At 37.4% G+C, this 20,622-nt stretch overlaps 2 protein-coding genes across 2 annotated transcripts in view; both read right to left on the bottom strand.

Moving 5' to 3' along the window:
- Positions 1-777: 777 nt before the first annotated feature.
- The window catches only part of LOC146467565 (uncharacterized), a 148,591-nt gene continuing 128,746 nt past the window's right edge, over positions 778-20,622 (bottom strand). Inside the window, exons 3-15 of the mRNA XM_085125492.1 lie at positions 14,689-14,785; positions 13,799-14,017; positions 13,224-13,603; positions 12,752-12,919; positions 12,278-12,388; positions 11,669-11,785; positions 11,202-11,292; positions 10,436-10,810; positions 10,047-10,157; positions 9,253-9,363; positions 8,716-8,826; positions 5,994-6,085; positions 778-1,809 (exon numbers count right to left, since the gene is read on the bottom strand). Of these exons, the coding sequence (XP_084981618.1) occupies positions 1,186-1,809; positions 5,994-6,085; positions 8,716-8,826; positions 9,253-9,363; positions 10,047-10,157; positions 10,436-10,810; positions 11,202-11,292; positions 11,669-11,785; positions 12,278-12,388; positions 12,752-12,919; positions 13,224-13,603; positions 13,799-14,017; positions 14,689-14,785 (2,607 nt within the window). The 3' untranslated portion in view covers positions 778-1,185. The remainder of the gene's footprint in view (positions 1,810-5,993; positions 6,086-8,715; positions 8,827-9,252; positions 9,364-10,046; positions 10,158-10,435; positions 10,811-11,201; positions 11,293-11,668; positions 11,786-12,277; positions 12,389-12,751; positions 12,920-13,223; positions 13,604-13,798; positions 14,018-14,688; positions 14,786-20,622) is intronic.
- LOC146467569 (uncharacterized) lies at positions 14,837-16,560 on the bottom strand. The gene is made up of 4 exons (XM_085125620.1): positions 16,429-16,560; positions 15,572-15,679; positions 15,098-15,223; positions 14,837-14,851 (listed from the first exon to the last, which is right to left on the bottom strand). Exons 1-4 carry the CDS (start codon positions 16,522-16,524, stop codon positions 14,837-14,839), a joined length of 345 nt encoding a protein of 114 aa, XP_084981746.1. The 5' UTR covers positions 16,525-16,560.

The raw sequence follows: 20,622 nt of genomic DNA, 5'->3' as shown, positions 1-20,622 counted from the left end.
TATGAACAGCTTGTTTAAGTGTGAATGTGACCTGCAAGCGCTCATGTCATTGCCCATTGCCATCGGGCAGCCAAAGTCAACACGCTGACACTAAGGAAGCGCTATTTCACTTCCACATAAGATAAAACTGGATCCATGTTTTCCGACTCAAAGAACACCAAATAAACTAAAACAACAGCTATTGACCTAGTTTTTTTTTAATACTGTCCAAAACTGTACGGATTCCGGCAAAGCCGATCGATTAAATTTGTGCGGCTATCTCCGTTTTTGAATGGCCATATAATATTTCCTTTCTGTGATTGCATTGTGTGGTTTTGAAAGTTGTAACAGGACGAAAAAATACGAAAATAAATCTTGGAACGACTATGGGTCCCACTGAGACTAAAACAGCAAGAACTCCGTCCGCGTTCCTGAAATGACGCCACAATAGGTTTCCATCCAGATCCCAAATTGCAAGACAGTGATTCGAGTATTCCAAACTTTGAAAATTTATGGCGACGCAATGATTTCATCAAACGAGATAGTTTTTTTCAGAGGTAACGGAGGCGATACATAGATTTTATTGACCCAAAAGGGTTTTCAGGTTTAGACGCTTTAAAAGTGGTCCCATAGCCGAATGAAATCGGTGGCTATAGAGCAGTGTGTAGGATCAGTAACACAAGAGTCATAAAGAATACCCAACGCTTCGATGATGAATATTCCTTTCCTACCCATAACCTGACACCGCTTACCTTGTGTCCATGAGCTACATTACATGGCAAAAAATAAAACTTTGGCCAAGTTTATGTTTAATTTATTGTAAATTTTTCTTGTAAAAAAAACCTTAAAAATTGCTATTCGTGAGTCCGCTAGAATGTGGTTCAGTAAAGGACAACTATGAAAATTGACAAGAAGGAACACATTTTGCTTTTAACCTAAACACGTTATGTTTTATACTCCGGTTTGGCTTTATCTATTTTGTGGAATGTTCAATATTTTTTATTCTAGTTTTTCTATTCATGGTAATTATAACTTTATTAATAAAGATCCAACTGATTACTGCATCATCTTGGCCTTATTAGATGCACTTTAAATTACAAGCGTCAATTCTACAATATTCCTTGTTATGTGCTCTAGCCGGTACATTTACTCATAAAAAAAATGGCACAATCTAGCCAATAAAGCACGGTCTCACTAAAGTCAAAGCTATTTAATCCACAAATTAAGAGAGTAGCTAGAAGGAGTGTTGCAATTATCACCAAAGTCTCCATCACAGTTACTTGTACCGAACTTAGCCTGATCAGCCTCTGTGATACCAATCCCATGATCTGCCCTCTTGCAATAATCACCTCCTCCGCCAATCATCATCACAGATCCGTCACCAGTACTCCAGTCACACCAGAATGACAGGTAAGAACGGCTTTGAAGATTGCTGCTGCAATACGCTTGGCTGAAACCCACCGTATATGAATAACGTCCCCCAAAGTACGAATAACAGGTTCTGCGACAACCGTTGCTGTTCCAGACGTTACCATTCCTGAAGTTTCCGAAGCTGGTAATAAAGCTTCTGAAGGTCACCCCACCAATGCAGCTATAAGCAGTCTGTAGAAGATATGTATGGGAGCTGTCGTCATTGCGCGTTATTCTGATGTAATAGCCTCGGACGAGCCAGAATGCGGGTGATATCATGTCATAGTTGCTTGAAGGACTGGTTACTCTGCCGTAAGATGTCGTTCGGTCGTACCACCAGCTGGCGTTGTACTGCATCCAGTTCGCACTGTCAGCATTAGAGAAGCGTGAGATTAAAGTCCAGCCACCATAGCAGTACACCTTAAAAGACAAAAAGATAAATCTTTTAGTATTTTGCGTGGAACTAATTTTTCGAATTACATTTAGATAACGGGATCACGTAAAAGCTGGAAAAATGCATAGTGACCAATAAAGGAACATAATTATAGGCGATTATAGCATGGTTGCCAATCGACAAAAAAGTGTTCTGTAATTTTTTTTCCTCGCATCGTGTTGTTGCTGAATTAAACTTGATACTGATGTCAACGACTTTGGTTGCCCAGCACGTGACCTAAATCTTCCTGTTCTCGGCATGGTAATATTTCTTTCCACGTTCAAACGACGGCTTTTTTCACGTTTCATATCAGAAGAAGCTTTCATTTTTTGATTAGGTTGCTATTTTGGCTGAATATTGTCGCTATACATTAGCAAGTTTACATTTTCCTGTTGAATCGATCTTATGAAAATGAATGAATCGCTCACACTGGACCCCGAATGAAATTTACTGCGGCTTCTGTCTGGGCGAATTTCATCCGCTAGTTGAGAAGACATGTGCTTCTTTACATTAAGGCGTCGTCCACACGTATCCGGAAATTTGTGAAAACGCAAATTTTTTTTTACGAATACGGCTTGCGTCCACACGTATCCAGCGTATTTTCCGGCCGTATCCGGAAATTTTTGAAAACGAAATTTGCATATTGAAATAATAAAACGAATCAAAAAAAAAGCAAAGCTTACTGTGATGGTAAGTCACAAACCATTTCACAGAAAGCTATACTGTTTGGCATTGTACTAAATCATTTCAAATTACGCTAAACCGTTTGAGAATTGACTTTGCCAATTTAACATTGACTACTTCACCACTTTTCATTTACTTTGTCCAATTCTATTTTGCCTGTGCTGTTTTACTAACGGAAGCTGAATTATTCACATTCATACTAGATCATTTCTGTCTTTCGTGTACCGTTATGCCATTGATAGCTGAACAGTTTTGCAATTGTCTAAACCATTTATTGTTTGGCTATATCATTCCATCAAAGACAACCTGTCCAAATGCATTCTAACTGCATCGTCTCTAAATTGTCTAAACCAATTTACAAAGGACAATTAAACCATTTCTGTTTACTCTATATCGTTTGCACTGCTTGTATTTTTGGCGGTGATGGCCGCCCATACCATTTAATAAGAAGACACAACTCTGTAAAAGTTCAATCCAAATAATCAGCAACTTGAAAATCTAAGCTAATCAGAAAGATCGGCTATTTTTTTTTTCAATTCACACACTCTGTGTAAGCTTAAGAAATTCACCCTGAAAAAAATATTTTACCTGCACTCGATGTGGTTTATCAGTCCTATAAGCTGCAAACTTAGAAAGCTCACAAATGAACTTGGTGTAAAGAGTGACAACGATCGCTATTCCAGGCGTTGTCTTTCTGTCCGACCGCTTTCTGAACCACTTTTTGGGCAACGCATTCTTGGATAATCTTAACCCAGCAGTCACATACTTAGGCTGTTTGTGTTTCTTGTTCAACCTTCAATTATGTTTCTGCCAAGCTGCAGACAGAATATCTGTTCCAGTTCAAAGAAGTAATCTTGAGTAAATTCTGCTCCAGTCAGATAAACTCGCAAATAACTCCGCGGTGCGAATGGATTACAAGTTTGCTTCTTTCTGCTCTTTCAGTTCCTTCAACAGCACGAGAAAGGCTGTCAAACTCTTATCCGCTTTAGACAATGTCAAGAACGATTCTAAACGGCTGGCATTGATTATGAACCACATTTCAGAGTCGATAATTAGAGGAGTTTTTTCCGAAAAATGTCAAGTCTATCGTAACCTCGACGTGAGCTTCGACGCAAGTGTCATATTGTCATTCAGCTTTGTCAAACGCTGCAACATATCGCAAAGGTTTTTGCGCCTTTTCCGTTTAGTCGTGATTTACACTTGTTATCTTTGTTGTGTTGTCTTACTGGCAAAAAAAAGTCAATGGAAATTTGGTTGCATTTCGATTCTATGGCGGCTTTTGCCTTGCCCACTTTCAGATGTCTTTGATAGTCTATTTTATTTCCTGTTTTGAAACCTCCAATTCAAAGGCACTTCCGGTAAAATATATTAGCCAATCAGATTTCTATTTGCTGGATTTTGACATTGATTAGCTCAGAGGTCTTGTTTCCTTCGTGCTGACCAAAAAGAAAGCAGCCTCTGGGAACGAGATTGCCCACCAACCAAGTGAAAACCCCACAATCGCTATAACTCGTTCATTGCACATGCGTGCATTCACGAGTTAAAAAAGGGATATCAATTTCAGAAATAAAATGGTATGCTAAGTATTAGACATGGTTGCTGAAACAAAAGACCACTTATGTCAAAGCAATTGGCAAACCACAGTTCATAAGTCGATAGGAATACAGTTGCAATTTTTTGCGATGGTGCGAACGAAAGGTTTGAAGCGAGCGAGAAATGGGGGAGTGAGACAGGTGATGCCGAATTTCCGCGCGCTCTATTTGGATGAAACACGTCTAGAGGTACAAATAGTGGTTATCAGGACGGTAACAGTCATCTGATTTGATATCTGCCGCCCGGTTTTATCGACCTCTGTACAGGCCCGCAAGTGATCCCGGGCCGCAAATGATCTCCGGACCGGATATGATCCCCAAATTGGACCGCAAATGATCCCCGATCGCCTCACCATAAATTTAGAATGGAATGGAGTCAAATTTGGACAAAACACAACAGCCGTTATATTTAAACTATCAAATTTCACAACTTTAAAAATTACAATGTAGCAGTTCAGCGCAACAAAACAATTTACCTATGAACTAGAACATACATGTATATTTTTTTTACCATTACAACGCGTAAGATGTGGACGAATTGTACGAAACTGGTCATTTTTCAAATAGGGCTAACAATACGAAATAAATTTTAACAGTTCCATTCAAAAATAGTTAACTGGATCAGACTAACTTACTCGAATGGGAAAGCCTCCTCAGAGAGCATCACAATTTCGCACTCATGGGCATGTAGTAAGCTTTTTACTTTGACAACGCAATTCAAACGAACTACAATATACCGTTTAATGTCACTAAAGATATTAAACTCGCCATCTTTCAGCACCATATTTTGCCAACTAACGCAACCTTATTTAGAGATAAAACTAAAGAGAAGGATAAATGCCATCTTTGCGAACACAAACAAACACTAACACACTTATTTATATCTTGTTCATTTGTCAAAAGCTTTTGGACGGAATTTGCAAATTGGTGGAATACAAAAAATGAACGAGCTCAACGAAGAAAATATTATCTATGGCTTCCGCACTAACAATATCGCGCTGCAACTTGGCCTGAACCTCAGTTTAATAATTGCAAAAGATTACATTTACATTGACTCGAGAGAAGAAGACCCTTATTTCTTTGATACCTTCCTTGGTGTTCTGAGGAGCAAACTTGACATGGAAAAACCCAATTCAAAATTACAAATCAATCTTTAAATGCCATAGAGCAAAAAGCTACCTTTTTGCCTATTAAACGTAAGCTGCAACTTGGGTATTGTAAATTGTAATCAAACATCTTTTTTTTTTCTGTCATTTTTTTAAAGCTAAGTATTGTATTGTATTGTATTGTATTGTATTGTATTGTATTGTATTTTCTTAGCTTGTATTTATGTTTGTAACTGTTTCTCTGTAACTCTTCATTGGAAGTGAAATAAAAAAGACAAAAAAAAAAAATGGGCCCATTCATTTAACAAGCGTAAGCGTCTTGTAGCTGACAATTAAAAGCACCCCGTGTGTAGTATGCAGAGTTGTTGTTATTTTTCAAGGTCCAGAAAAAGAATCGTTGCAGAAAAGCGTTTTCGCTCCATGGTATCCTCAGAAACGAAGCTTGAAACCTGTTTGCAGATGTAAAGGATGGTGCCTCCTTATACAATGATATTTTTGCAGGATTCAAGACTGCACGGGAAAAGCAGATCTTAGCAAGGGGCGGCCGTATTGGAATCCAAACAGAAAATTTGCGGTAACCACACGTTTTGCAGAGGTAATAAAGAAACAGTAGTAACAAAATGAGACGCCGTCCCTAAAGATGATCGTTCTGGACGGCGGTTATCGAGAATTATAATAACCATTAAAAATGTAGATTAATTCCTTTGACCAATCTACTGTCTGCAACAAGTGATGATCGTTTCGTGAAGATGCGTTCCGTTACAAGATCAATGCAAATACTGTACTCACTTGGAAAGAAGATCCTCCGATGTTTATGTAATACAATCCAGTTGAGCGTCGCCCAGCTGAATAGTGGCTCTTGCATGATGCCGCTGCGGGAGCTATGAAATAAAAAAATGTAAATTAAATGGTAAAAGTTTTAAATACCCTAGGCTCTGATGATAATACTTATTTATTTATTTTAAACAATTTTTTTTATCCTAAAATAGTTAGGCTACGTTACGGTACTGTTGATGCTATTGGTTATTGCCGATTAATGAGAACTGAATGATAACCTAAGGCATCACCTGCCTCGAACAAAAAGTATGGCCTTCCTGCGAACATAGACTCAAAAGCGTGCCATTTTCTATTTCGGAGAGTTCTGACTTGATTGGCTCCTTTTTTTAAGGACATAAGTTTCGTTGAGTTTTTTTTTTTTTGTTGTTGTTTTTTTGTTGGTGAACAAATGTTAATATTACAGCAATTTTCAAACGAGATTTGTGTACGTCATGTCTAGCCGGTAATAATCAATGCAGACTACAAGCAGTCATCCTTTTTCCTCAGATCATACGTAAGAGTTAAAATTCAAATAACTTATTCAAATTTACGGTAAAAACGAGGAGGGATTGGGAGGGAGAGACGTCGCCGCTCGCGTTCCTCGACTTCCTTCTCGATCGAAACAAGGAAAGAAAATGCCGATAAAACTACACATATTGTTTCTGAGTAGGAAGTTATTTTGGAACTGTCAGAGTTTTGTAGACGTCGAACAAAGCACTTGAGCTTCAAACACAAATTCCCAACCAATATGCGTAGTGACCTTGATTTCGCATTCTTTTCGCCTTTTTTCTTAAGGGGAAGTTGATAAAATGCGATTTAGACTGAGTTCAAAAATTACTTTTATTAGGTAGGTCTACGAGACAATGTTTTGGTTCCAACCTCAGTTTCCTCCATTGAATGTTCAATGCCGACCAGTTCAGCGAGTTTGGTTTCCATTCTTACAGTGGCCGAACTTTAGTCTAAATAATTTTTCTTTTTTTTTTTTTTTTTTTTTTTTCCCACTCAGACTGCCTTTAGCATTCCTTTCTCAAGTCTGCTTATTCTATTATTTTGACAGTTTATAGGATCAAACAAAATCGAGCTTGTTAGAATTTCAACTTAGGATGATTTCGTAAATTCCTTCCTTCGAAAATTTCTGCCGGAATATCTTTGAATTTTTTTACGACAGCGAGTCTGAAATAAAGCCTTTCAAGGCAACTGATGTGATGCAAGAAGGAATGGAAAGTATCGTTTTGCAAACTCAAAACACAATCAATAAACTGGCCTAAACAAGAAGAAAGAGAATATTGAGTTAAGCCCCTGCAACACAAACCTCACAGTTATAATGCGGAGCTAAACCATGACAAAAAAAGCGCCGTGAGCTAGACTTAAATAGACTTCAGCCTTCCTTCTACTAAACGCTGCGCACGCAAGGTTCTAATTCAAAAAACGTAGAGGTAACGGTAATCTTTATTCAATCTGCTTTATGACTCTGGCAGCTTGCTCTTCTCGAGAACATGCACTAAAACTACAGGGCTTGCAGCCCACTGTACTCTAAGCATGTTTGTGACTTTATGTCAACCAAGACCAGACGTTTCCCACAAAACGATAAGCAACGGTGTTATGCAAAAACACACTAATGGAGAGTAGTAACATGTTAGTAGAGTGTCTGGAAAGGGTAAACAATGAGAATGACAAAATGGTTTCCTTTTAGCTTCTTAACATTAACCTTCAAGAAAGTCTTGACCAAGGTCAAAGGAGTAGCAAACCTGCCTACAGCACAACTGGCAATTACATCATATAACAATAAAGCTTATTATACGGCCCAAAGAATGTTTCGGATTGTATCGTTAGATGAATCTCAACGGAAGTGAAGTCGTATTATCATGGACTGAAACGACCCCAGCTAAACCTACTTGAAACAACTTAAATAGCACAAGAACCACAGTCGCTTAAGAGAATCAATAAGAGACAGATAAACAGGAGAGTGCCACAGACTACGAAAGACAGAAATGACATTTCAGATCAAAATGCAAAACAAGCGATGGCTCAGTGCAGCAGAAACCTACAAATCACTTTGGTAACCCGCAGCAAACGTATAATTGCCCGCTCCAAATTTCATAAAGGGACTGGGCCCTAGTTAACACATTGTTCAAATTGCATCACATGGACAAAAATAAACCCCATCACCAGAAAGAAGACATAAAAATTGGTAAGTTTACCAAGTTTGGTTCTGTTTCATTGCGTAGTAAGTATAAATTATGCAGGCCTTCCAACCTCATTTTAACTCATTTTACGTGTGCTCTTCCTTCAGATAAATTACTGAATGCGAAAGATCCCCCGTTCCTGCGTAGACGTCACAATAGAGGCCAGACTCATTCAACAAAAAACTTAAACTCGCCAGCGAATCAAAATGGCACTGTTCTAGGGGGTAGTTTCGAAATTTCGTCGAGCCACAGGAAATCTCAGATTCATCCAAATCCATTTTTTCCAGGAGCTATTAATTTTAAGTCGCACTGTTTAAGCGAATTGGGGGCCGGGTACACTTTAATTGGGTAATTTCAAACTGACTGAGATGATACCCGAGTGGCGTCTGGAACCTAGACCTAAGCAAAGATTGGTCAAAGACTAATTTAATATTTGGATGAGTTTTGAGTATACACTAATGACAAAGGAATAAACTTCAGGGAAAACAACTAATTGTATTTGGTCTTACCTTGGCAAAATGTTCCTCCGTAAGCACTTCTACACAGACAGGTAAATTTGTTCACACCATCTACGCATGTTCCACCGTTTTGACAAGGGTTGGACTGACACTCGTTTGTTTCTGTTGAGATTGTGATAAAATCAACTTCAATAAATGTTACTTGCATTTGTACAAAATGGTCACCTAAAACTCTGTTTTGAGTTTTAATGGGGCAAACTAAGGCAGGTAAAAATGACACACATTGCGGGTCATAGATCTAAGTGGCTAAACAGGTCCGGAGATCGTTTAGTTGAGCTCCACGTAAATACGTACCTTGATTTTATTCTTAATTTAGCCTTCATTGAAGAGGATACTGAGTTCCTGCCACGAAAACTTACCTTTCCTAAACGTTTAAGCGCGACTTTTTTGGGAAAAAAAGTCTCAACACATAATATTTATTTGCCAAAAACTATCACCATAAACTACACGATAAAAAGTTTTGGTAACTCTGTACGATCATGAACCAACTTAAACTATGTATCAGCAACTGCGAAATTGGTTTCTTACCTTGGCACTGTTTTCCATAGAATGGTGATGGGCATGCACATCTGTAGTTATTGTTTCCATCAGTACAAGTACCTCCATTCATACAGGGATTGCTGGAGCATTCGTCAAACTCTGAAAGGCAAAAGATACGCTAAAACTTCAACTTATAATTAGAATTAATGGTTTTCATCCCCATAACAGAAATATATAGCACGGCCAAACTTTATCCGCTTCCATAAGGCTAGATAATAAAGAATTTTTATGGTTGGATTTCCTTTTGATAGCACAATTAAATGTCTGCGATGCACAAAGTACCTGCGCTTGATTTGAACGTTCATAACCGGTCCTTAATATTAAGGAAACCAGCACCAAACTTTTCCTCAGATGGCAAAAATATGTTTATAATGACTTGATATTTCCATGACTCAAACTTTGGATTTCTTACTTTTTAATAAAAAATTTAAGTTTATCCTCGCAACATTTACATTTTTGACCAATTTTAACGTTTGTTTATCGGTTTCCATTACTTTGAGTTATTTCGGATGGTTTTCTGAACCGAGAACCAAGGTTGCGTATGTGCGGTAAAACGACGTAATATCCACGTCATATGCAGTCAGTATCCCAGTTTACGGACCTCAAAAGAAATAAATGGAAGCACTTGGTATCCTCCAGGGTTTGAAGTCATACTTTCAATACTCTTGAAGTTATTAGTGATCCGGTGGTGATGGTGGGGCAGTCTTGACACAGAAACTCAGAAAAATAACCCAGGCGTAAAAGGGTGAAAGAGAAATCAGAAAACTGAGTTGTATGCTTACCTTCACATGTACTTCCTTTGTGTGTCCGAGGGCAGACGCAAGTAAATTTCCTTTTTCCGTTCACACAGGTGCCGCCATTCAAACATGGATTGCTGCTGCATTCGTCATAATCTGAGCAGAAAGATGTTTGAAAGTGGCTTTCAAAGGAAATTAATTGTTACTATGACATAAAAGAAAAAACAAAAGAGTCAGTCTAATCAGCTTATAAGAAAGTGCGTCTCCTTTCTCCCCCTCCTCCTTACCCCTCCCCTCCCCCTTCCCTACCCATCTCCCCTGATTCAATAATAGTATCCCTCTGTTTCTTTTAGAATCTCTTTTGAGAATATACATTTCTCTCAGTATAGTGGAAGATAATGTATCTAGTAGGACAGAAACTAATTTGTGACTACCTTTCTTGCATGTGTACTGATGACAGGCAGAGCAATCCACGTCATTCCACATGTACCCATGCCCTGCCCCCAGGGTGTGGACGCAGTCCTCCCCTCTAAAGTCGTTTGGCTGGTTTTGAGCCCAGTAGCGAAATTTATCAGGACATCCATCCACCCAGCTGAATAATCCTTCTGTGGCAATGTCATTCAAACCGATCCACGCCTTGTCGCCATTGTGCCTGTGCTGGATATATACGTTTTCTTCCTGGCTTTCAATAGCAGCTAGATTAGCATCCATTGCTCTGCAGGTTATACTTGCATTGGACCAAGTCTCGCATGTTTCGCTGGTGAAGTAACAGGAGCCATTGTAGAAACTCCAGCCGGGTTCACAGACATCTTTGAAAAATAAAGTAATAAATTAATTTACGAAGCTGTTGCTGTTACCGTAATGTTAAAGGAGAGACCAATGCTACAAAAAAGTTATTTGACGAAAAAGAGAAAACAAAAGCTAACATTCTTTTAAGGTTATGAAACAACCCATAATTTGGCTTTCCTCCTAAGCAGTACCTTTTCCGTATGAGAATAATATTTGTCCCGGCTAAAATAAAATTTCCTGTTTTCAAGAGACAACTTTTGCATGAGAAGAAAAATTAGACTTAATTGGGGAAATTTTTTATACAGAAGCAGATCAAATCTGATATATCTAATAACATTCTCTGGCGAATCGATTTGTAGTTAGACCAAGAATTGCAGCGCTATTTATAATTAGCTATGGCTCAGAGCCTACCTGGGAAAACTGCGTAAGACACTGACAGAGGGTCGTGTTGTTGCACAAATAGTTCCTTCACGCAAGCTCTAAAGCCCGTCTTGTTTATGTACTGCAAAGATAAAAAAAAAATAAAATGTGTTAGAAATTAGTAGCATGCAACCATAGAGACAACTTAAGAGTAGGTCTGTTCCTGAAGTTGCCCATCAAGTTGTAGATGAGCTCCCGTTTTGTTGGCATAAAGTGTCTAAAGTGTAACTATACTTCCCTAGATAAGAAGCCAGTTTATCGCAAGGCCTCAGTTCTCGCCTCTATAATACCCTCAGCCGTTCAAAAGGAGAAAGCAAGCTAGGACCAATTCTCAAACCAAGAATCTCGCCTAACGAGCTCTTAACGATCACTCTACACTATATGCCCACATCTCTTACGGTGTATTGCAAAACACTAATGAAGCTAAGATTAACTTACAAATGCTGTTGTTGTCTTACCTCAGCCCAAGCTGAAATAGAGTTGTACAAAGGGTTAAGGTTTCCTCCACTTGTTGAATGGTTTGCTGACACCAACACTTCGGGAGAGTCATTGTAATGCTTCTTAAACACGACATCCTAAAGGTGAAAAAATTTCACTGTTTGTGCATGATGGTAAAACAAACCTTTTGTAAGTTTAGAATATTTTCAAACAAAGAATAAAATAAACAATTAAAAAAATCAACCAAGCAATTATGAACTAGAGAATAAAACAACAAAAGGAAGGGAAGAAAAAATGAAAGAACAGGGAAGAAAGATAACAAGGGAGAGACAAAAAAAGGAAAGGAGAGATGAAGGGTTGATTAACTTAAAAGTTTCAGGAGTGCATCTGATAGAAAGTGAGTAAAAGAGCAAATAAAAAAATGAACGAAAAAGCGAGTGTGAACATACGTAAGTTTGTTTGTGTGAGTGGGTTAGGGTGCATGCGCAAATGTAGGCACGACTACAAGCGTGAATGTATAAGTGCATATGTTCGCGATCAGACGTGCCGGTGGTCATCTATAAAAGGAGTTGTAACCGTTTAAAGACCGTCAGAGGTTGTAAACGTAAGTGCAATACTGGCCTACCTACCTCACAAAAAGCATTGTTGAAATGTCGGGATGGCTTGTTTGAATTGGAGAAGTATATAGCCCCATGCTCTCTAAACAGAGGTCGATGAAGCTCTTCAAAGGCTATCCAATCCTGCAAAGAAGCCATTGTTTGTTATCACGTTGTCACTTGTCAACCGTCCAAGAGGTTAATGTTTAAGAGAGAAGAAGTAACTATGGTGATCTTCCTATAAGAATACACAGTGTAAAACTGTATAAATCGAAAGCACCATATTTCCGTTTGTGATAAAATAAAATAGACGGATCGAAAACATTAAGAGCATGCTTCAAGAAAAACCCCAAGAACAATTGTTTTCCTTTCATCCAGTCTTTTTCCTTACCGTCTGACAAAGAGGTATAAATCGGATGCAGTTTTTCATACGAGCTTCGGTTGAGTTTTGGCGCGAAGTTTGAACTTGAGGAAATCATAAGGACAGTAACAACTAAAACCACTTACAACATGAATACTTTGGTGAGCGCCATCAAAGTTCTGTAATTCTCTGACACAGATCTTAAAAGAAGTTCTCGTGATATCTTCTAACCACACAGAAGATGCATCGTGCTTCACACCACGCCTTTCATGCTCCGCTGACACTAGAACTGTGGGCGTCGACTTAAACTTGCTCTGTAATCAAGGACAACAAAAAAGGCCCAATTTTCAACGGTAATATGAGTGTTTATATGTAGATAAAAGCGGTAAATAAAAATTTCTTCTGCCTAACTAAAACTCAAATCTTGAAATTCTATGATTTTTTTGGTAGAGATATTATTTAATTGACCGCACTTTTTCCCCGTTATGTCTAGTTCAAGATACCTTCCAGTATACTGACTAAGCTGGTGCGAGGGTTTGTGTTCTAACCACCGGACCAGATCAAAAATTTGAAACTCAGTTTCAAAAAAAACAAAAACAATAACAATTTGCTTCTTACCGAGGGAAGTGACACAGTGCGACAGCTCGTTCCAGTCCACCAAGTCGGCATGTCCATTTCACCAGATACTCCCCCGTCAGGGGCCCCTTGGTAGGCAAGCCAGTCAACAGTTGCAAACGTTTCTCCATTTCTCTTCTCGTTTCTCCCAGCCTGTGTAACACAAACTGTAAAATTGTTTTCCATGATTTCTTCAACCCAAGCAACAACTGCTTCGTGGACATATGCGGGATCTGAGAAGTTCACGTGATTGACAGAAACCTGTATTTGAACCGGTTTGTCAGGATAAAAGACGTAAGGAGCCAGTGGAACTTGTTCACAAACTGCTTCAGCCCAAACTGGATTGTGGTGGAGGCGATGGCGGCCCTTTTGAGAAGGGAATCCTGCAAAAAAGTCAACAACACTGAGTCAATTCAATCCTATAATGGGACTACTGTTATCAGACGTGGACACTGTAGATGATGTGTTGTGGTGTTACTGCCGTGTTGTTTGAATCTCGTGTAACTGTCAATGTCCACTTTACGTTTGTTCAAAATTTATCTGCAGCTGTGGAAAAGAAGTGAAATCAGTGACATTACCTGTACAATCACCCGGGTGATAGACAGTGAAGTTTGCTCTCAGATGGCACATTTCTCGCTGGAACACACACACGTTGTCATATGTGGTACCATTAGAGGAACACACAGGCTCTTCATACGACGGACAATTATCCACGCATATGCAGCGTGCGTCCCTGGGACCAAATGCCTTACAAACGGCGAAGTACTTACAGGAGACATTAATGCACGGATCAAATTCTGTAACATGAAATACAAAGAATTTTATGTTTTGTTTTTCTCAATTAAGTACTCTAACTTTAGAGGGTTTATAAGGAATAAGTAAACGAAAGAAACAATATTAAAATGAATTGTTAAATCGCTGTTATGTAACGAGACTTTAGAATAGATTAGTGGTTGTTTTCTTAGAGGCCAAGCGATTGTGGCCCCTCACCTAAAGCCGGGTCATTTTCAGCATACAAAGAACTTTCAAATTTTATCCATCTCAACTGTCTCACCCAATAAAGGAATTTTAAACAAACAAACAAAAAAAACTTCGGATGCTGTTTTCTGTTTTACAACATTATTATTATAAACGCCGTTTAATTTTATCAGATTCTCAGGCTCAAAATTTTAGCGAACAGATCCAAATCCCCTAAATCTACCAGCTGAGCTGCTGTTGGCTTTCCGAAAGTTCTGGCTGACCTTATGTCACAAACGACATTTTTGTCCGTTCGTTAAGTTTCGTAACAGGACTGGATTAATAAAATCAGAATTTCTAAAAGTAAGTTATTTCCAATATGTTATTTTCATTTTTACATGAAGTAATACATACATGTGCTTTTTTCATTTATTGAAAGCGTTCTCATTTAGCTCGTGGTGACTTCAAAGAATATCAGAAAGTAAAACTGTCATACAATATTGCCATTTACCTCCAATAACTGCGTAATCAACTGTGACTGGATCATGTTGGCTCTCCATTCCTGCCAAGTCTTTTATGCAGACGCGAACATAAGAAATTGTTGTTTCCTGTGATGAGAGCAGAAGTCAACTCAAAAAAGTAAAATGGCGATCAATGCACTAAGCAGTAACTTGCTGCAAGGTTTCAAGGTTGAAGACAATTGTTTTACATGAAACTTGGAAGGTCTCGAGGAGAATAGCTTGTGTTTTTCATGAAACTAATGGAAGGTCTCGAGGTGAATAGCTATGATGGAACACTGCCGGGTTTAACATGTAATTTAAAGGTTTTAAATTCATGTGACTGTCGTTAATTCTGAAGGGTTTTTATTTTTGCACCAAATAGACCGAAAAATCTACTTATTAGGAATGATTGTAACTTACCTCAATCCAGGTGTTAAGGACATTGTTTTCTGGCTTAACAGAATACACGTTCTTGCTATCGTATAGGTGATTGACTGTTACCATGACAACAGGAGGTGCATAAAATTTCTCGGTAAAATTAAGCACCTGTCACAAAGAAAAATACAGGAGCGAAGCTGATTAAAATGAGATTTGCTTTACTTGTACAGGTCATACTTTAGTTTTTTTGGAACGTTCATGGTACTTTTACAGTTTACAGTCCAGGCATTCCCACATGTGAGATCATAACAGAAATAAGCGCCCCATCCTGTTATCAGCTCGCTCTTTTGATATCTCCAAATAACAACAGCGCCCGAGAGCTAAATCGAATCTTTATGCTGGGTAGTTGGTTGAGGGAGAAACTATTTCTTTATTCATTTCCTGCTCTGATTTGCTTTTTTATCTTTATCAAAAGTTCGTAAAAACAAATACAAAACAAAAACAAGTGATCATTACCTTGCAGAAGGCGAAGTTGTCTTGTTCTAAGGGAGCCCCACCATTTTCAAACTGAAGTTTTCCTTGGAAAGTCAACTGAGCAATTCTCTGTGAAAACGCCAACCAGTCCTGAAAGAGAAAATAAAAAATATTCGCTTAGTTACAAGGTGCTGATAATCTCTTGCTAAAGATAACAAACACGGAAAAAAATCTATCTAATGCCCCCCTTTTGACCTGACAGTTTAGTTTGAAGTACTTCTGTCATTTTTTACCAAAAATGGATGAAAGAACAAAGGAAAGCGAAGGAGAATTCTTTTTAATGTTAACTAAACAGACTAATGGTAAAATGGTCTTTCATCTCAACTTGATGACACCTCAATCATCGTCAGCAGTGGATCTTCCCTATATTTTGAACTCCACAGCACTAATCAATACCTCCAGCAACAATTCTTTTCAGATTCTTTACAGTTCTGTGAATCAATCCACTTATTAAAAAAGCAAGTTGGATTCTATTCCTCTTGCGTTTATCTTTCCTTCGCCGCAGTTTTCAGTACATTTTTAAATTCATTGAAGATTTTATTCTGATCCAGATCTCCGTCACAGATCCGCAACTTTCACTGTTTTGTAGCCTTGGCTACATTCCAATGTTTTCTATCTGTCATACGACTGTCTCGTGACTGAAAAGAAACGGGTGTAAACTCAAGGGTATTTGAACAAAATCTCTACCGTTTTCCCCTGAAGGATATGATAAATTTAGCTCAAACATCGAATTAAAATTTGCGTAAACCTGGGAATATGTAAGTGTGTATATAGAGGTCACGTGCGGTTTGAGGAAGGCGTCACGTGCACGTGTGCGTTAGCATAAATGAAAAACTTACCACTTGCAGATTCTGATGTTTTCCGTCAAAAGTTTTCACTTCTCGGATACAGATTCGGAAATGATCTTCTCGTAATTCTTCTATCCACAAGTTCATGGCGTCCTGTGGTCTGGTGCTGCCAGCGTGACGTACGGTGGCTAGCACTTTGGGGACAGAAGAAAATCGCTGTGAAGAAAGAAATAGAATTGTTTACATTTGGTAAGGTGTTACAGAGAGTATGGACTGCTTTATTTAAACCTTTGACCTTCTTAGGCAATAAAAAAGGATGTCTTGTCACGAAAAGTGTTTAATACTTTTCATGTCGGACAAGAATCACGTAAGGTAATTCTTGAATAGTGCAGGGACCACTTGTACAAACAGCAGCAAAGTGTAGCCGGATCTTTGGGTAGATCAGAGTCAGCAATGTTAAATAAACCGTAAAATCAAGTGCAAGACTGATCCTACAGCTAAAATAATTTGATTGCCCAATATTTTGGTTAGACAATACTAAACTTCTTCAGGGGCTGCAAAAAGCTAAGTAAAAATTGAAATCACAACTCTTCCCGATTCCCACCCTTTACTTCCCGACCCTCATATTCTAACTGCCATTTCTAAGTACAGAAATGTCGCTCCAGCAAATGAAATTGTATTTGCATCCTTTTCATCGATAATAAAGTAGAAACTATCTAACGAATAACAAGCACTTGGTTAGCTTTTCCAAAAACTTCTTTCAAAATCTTTCAGTCGTTTAGCTCCTCTCATCTTCTCCACCCCCTCCCCCCAACCCCGGCCAATCCCCAATTCTCCCCCTAACCTCCATAAAGAGACTTGCAAACCCTCATGAAAAGAAAAGATCATTTAAGATGAAAACTACTTTTAGCTCAATGATAAGCTTAAGTAAAAACTGTTTTTCAAGCCAGCTAATACCTAAAACAATTACGATAATCCTCACTTTACGGTATGCAAATAATGCATCACCCCCGGCAAGAATAAACTACAGGTCAAGTATTGCTTGTCTGAGGAGAAGGGGCAGAAGTCATCAAATATTACATCAAGGGAAAATTATAGCTTTTAAGGAAATACGAGGGCATTGCATTATTTTGTTAAGACGCGTTGTCTCAGTGTTTAAGACCTCTCACTATCTCGATGTAGACCGGTTGTCTTTTCCATCGTTCTAATGATTTACACCACAAACTCATGACACGTACTCCACTTTCTCTCACACCAGCCAGGTTTGAATATAGATAAGAGCCGTTAGCAAAATTTAACAAAGTTCTTGAATTTATTCAAAGGGAGTGGGGGATGGGGGCGGGGGTACTCGGGTATATTAATGACGAGGAGGTGCGAATATTTACAAATTACTCGATAAAATAATAATAATAATAATAATAATAATAATAATAATAATAATAATAATAATAATAATAATCTGTTTGGTTAAGCTGGTGTGTGCCAGTGGGTAATCCAAAAAAGTCGATTGTTCTCCACATAAAAGCCTTTAAAGAGTCAAACTGCCAAATTCACTACTTCCCAGAAAGTAGTATGGGATATGAGGGGATCAGCGCCTTTTTTCCAAAATATGGTTAATTTTTTGCGCTGATATTTTTTAAAAAAATAGAATCAATTATTTTTCCAAGTCGAAATATCCTCAAGGCATTTTCAAAAGAAAACTTTTTGGAATTCTATATTAAAATATCCACAAAAGTGCGTTTAAAATAATCATCATATGAAATCATTAGTCATTTCTACGCTTGATCTTTTATTTGGTTTTTATGGCTCAGGCGAAGCCATGAGTTTAGCTTTTCGGCAGCGCAGCGCGAGAAGCGAAGCTACGAAGCGCGAGCAGGGGAGGAAAAGCGTTAAAAACTCCGCCGAGGTTTAGGTGGGAAGAGGAGCGAAGCGACGATGGACCGAGGCTTTATTGTGACGAATAATTTTTCAAGGTTGAACCAAAAAGGCTTAAAGAGAAACCGCTTATATATAATATGGAGAAAATTTCTATTATTGGAAGTTATAAAAATCGTTATAGCGAGGAAGAAACTTCTTTAGCAATGGCAATTCAAATGAGATGTTTGGATAAACATTTGAAGGGATTAAATATGAAAGAAATTTATGATGTCATGTTTGATATTGTTAAAAAATATGGTGATATTTGTTTTTACCATAGATTTTGCCTTTATCATGAGGAAAAGAATAGAATACATTTTGATATTCATGGATATGATTATAGGGAAACTAAATATTATAGAACTGGTATTAATAATCTGAAACAAAAAATTGAAAAAAGTTTGGATTTGGATAAACTGTTTAATTATGTTTTGTTTCGTTATAAAGGTTTGGGATGGAAAGGTGTTCATTACATAAACATAATAATAAGATCTAAGGGTAAAGTTGTTAAACCATTAGAAAACCGGAAAAAACTGGTTAAAACCGGTTAAAGAAATTGCGCAAATAATTTCCCAAGGTCAAACCAATTTTGTTAAAGAAATTGCATCAATGATTTTTTTCCAAATCATAGGCGTTTCTATCAAATTATCATCATATGGTTCAGGTGGAGCCGTTACATTAATATTAAATGTGAATGGTTCGTTACGTGACTTGATTACTTTTTTCTTTTAAAAAATTTTTAGAAAAAGGCTTAAAGAGATGTTATTATATATGCAATATAATATGGATAAATTATCAAAATCTGAATTATTTCAAATCATTTCTCAGCAAAGTAAGAATATTGCTGCATTAACAAAACAAGTGAAGCAATTAATAGATGTGAATAAGCAATTAATCGAACGAAACAAACCAGTTCCAGCACCGAGAACGGAAAAAATTATGGAGCAACCAATTCCAGCACCGCGTAAAAATGTCAAGAAAATGATTAAAGAGTATGAGGAAAATATTAAACCAATTCCACCTCCCCGCACTAAAATAAAGCAAGTGAATAAAGCTTTAAAAGGTTATACTGAATCATATGAGGTGACAGTAATAGATGATAAAGATCCATTAGTTCAATTGCAAAAAACAAGACAAAAACTAGGATTTTATATCAAAAACATATTAGAATCCATGAAAGGTTTGAAGTTTATTGAAGCTCTGAAAGTGACGTTTGAAAAAACAACAGGTGATATAATTATATCCAAGACGGCATATTTTAACAGTAAGGCTCAAACGATCATCAACCAAACAGAAATTGCTGAAGTACTAAAATTGACTGCAGAACAAATCTTGAATAGGATAGCTCAATGGATATCAGAGGGTTCAGGATGGATCATAAAATCAATCGACAATCATTATCTGAATATTGTACGATATAAACCAATGAAGGGTTCATCGTATCTTAAACTGCCAATTGAATTACAAAATAAGAAAGGATTAATTAATCTGCAGAATAAAGACAATGAATGTTTTAGATGGTGTCATGTGAGGCATCTATGTCCAATGGATAAAGACCCACAGCGTATTAAAAAATCTGACCGAAAATATGTTAGTGAATTGAATTATGATGGAGTTGTATTTCCTGTTTCCATCAAACAGATAAATAAAATTGAATTACAAAATAAAATCAATATCAATGTTTTCGGTTATGAGAATAAGCAACCATATCCATTATTTGTCTCAAAAGAAAAGTTTGAAGATCATATGGAATTATTGCTTATATCTGAAAATGAGAATAAACATTTTGTGTACATCAAAGATTTTAATAGATTTATGTTTAACCAAACCAAGCATAAAAATAAGAAACATTTTTGTATGCATTGTTTGCAATGTTTTAGCACAAAAGATGTGTTTGATGTCCACAAGAAAAACTGTATTGTAATAAATGGTACACAAGCCATAAAAATGCCAAGTAAAGATAACAACATTTTAAAATATAACCATTACCACAAGCAATTACCAGCTCCATTTGTAATATATGCTGACTTTGAAGCTTTAACAGAAAGGATACATGGTTGCCAACAGAATAATGATAAATCTTTTACAGATGCTTATCAAAAGCATACAGATTGTGGATATGGGTATAAAGTTGTTTGTTTTTACGATGATAAGTATACCAAGGATGTTCAATATTATAGAGGTGAAAGTGCTGTTTACAAATTTTTGGAAAAAATGTTAGAAGAAGTAAGTTACTGCAAAAATATTATCAAACAAAAATTCAACAAGCCATTGAAAATGACTAATGTTGATGAAGAACAATTTAAAAAAGCTGATAAGTGTCATATT

This window comes from Pavona decussata, unplaced genomic scaffold, assembly GCF_977016875.1.
Source record: "Pavona decussata unplaced genomic scaffold, jaPavDecu1.1 SCAFFOLD_134, whole genome shotgun sequence".
Lineage (NCBI taxonomy): Eukaryota > Metazoa > Cnidaria > Anthozoa > Scleractinia > Agariciidae > Pavona > Pavona decussata.
Note: the sequence above shows the minus strand (reverse complement) of the source record. Positions and strands in the feature narration are given on the sequence as shown.

Bases quoted from the DNA above. Each gene is read 5' to 3' on its own strand.
- LOC146467569 (XM_085125620.1), bottom strand. From the start codon at position 16,524: ATGAACTTGTGGATAGAAGAATTACGAGAAGATCATTTCCGAATCTGT. The intron at 15,680-16,428 runs GTAAGTTTTTCA...TTTCTCTTTCAG, and splicing joins AACATCAGAATCTGCAAGTG to GACTGGTTGGCGTTTTCACA. The intron at 15,224-15,571 runs GTAATGATCACT...TCTTTGTGACAG, and splicing joins ACAACTTCGCCTTCTGCAAG to GTGCTTAATTTTACCGAGAA.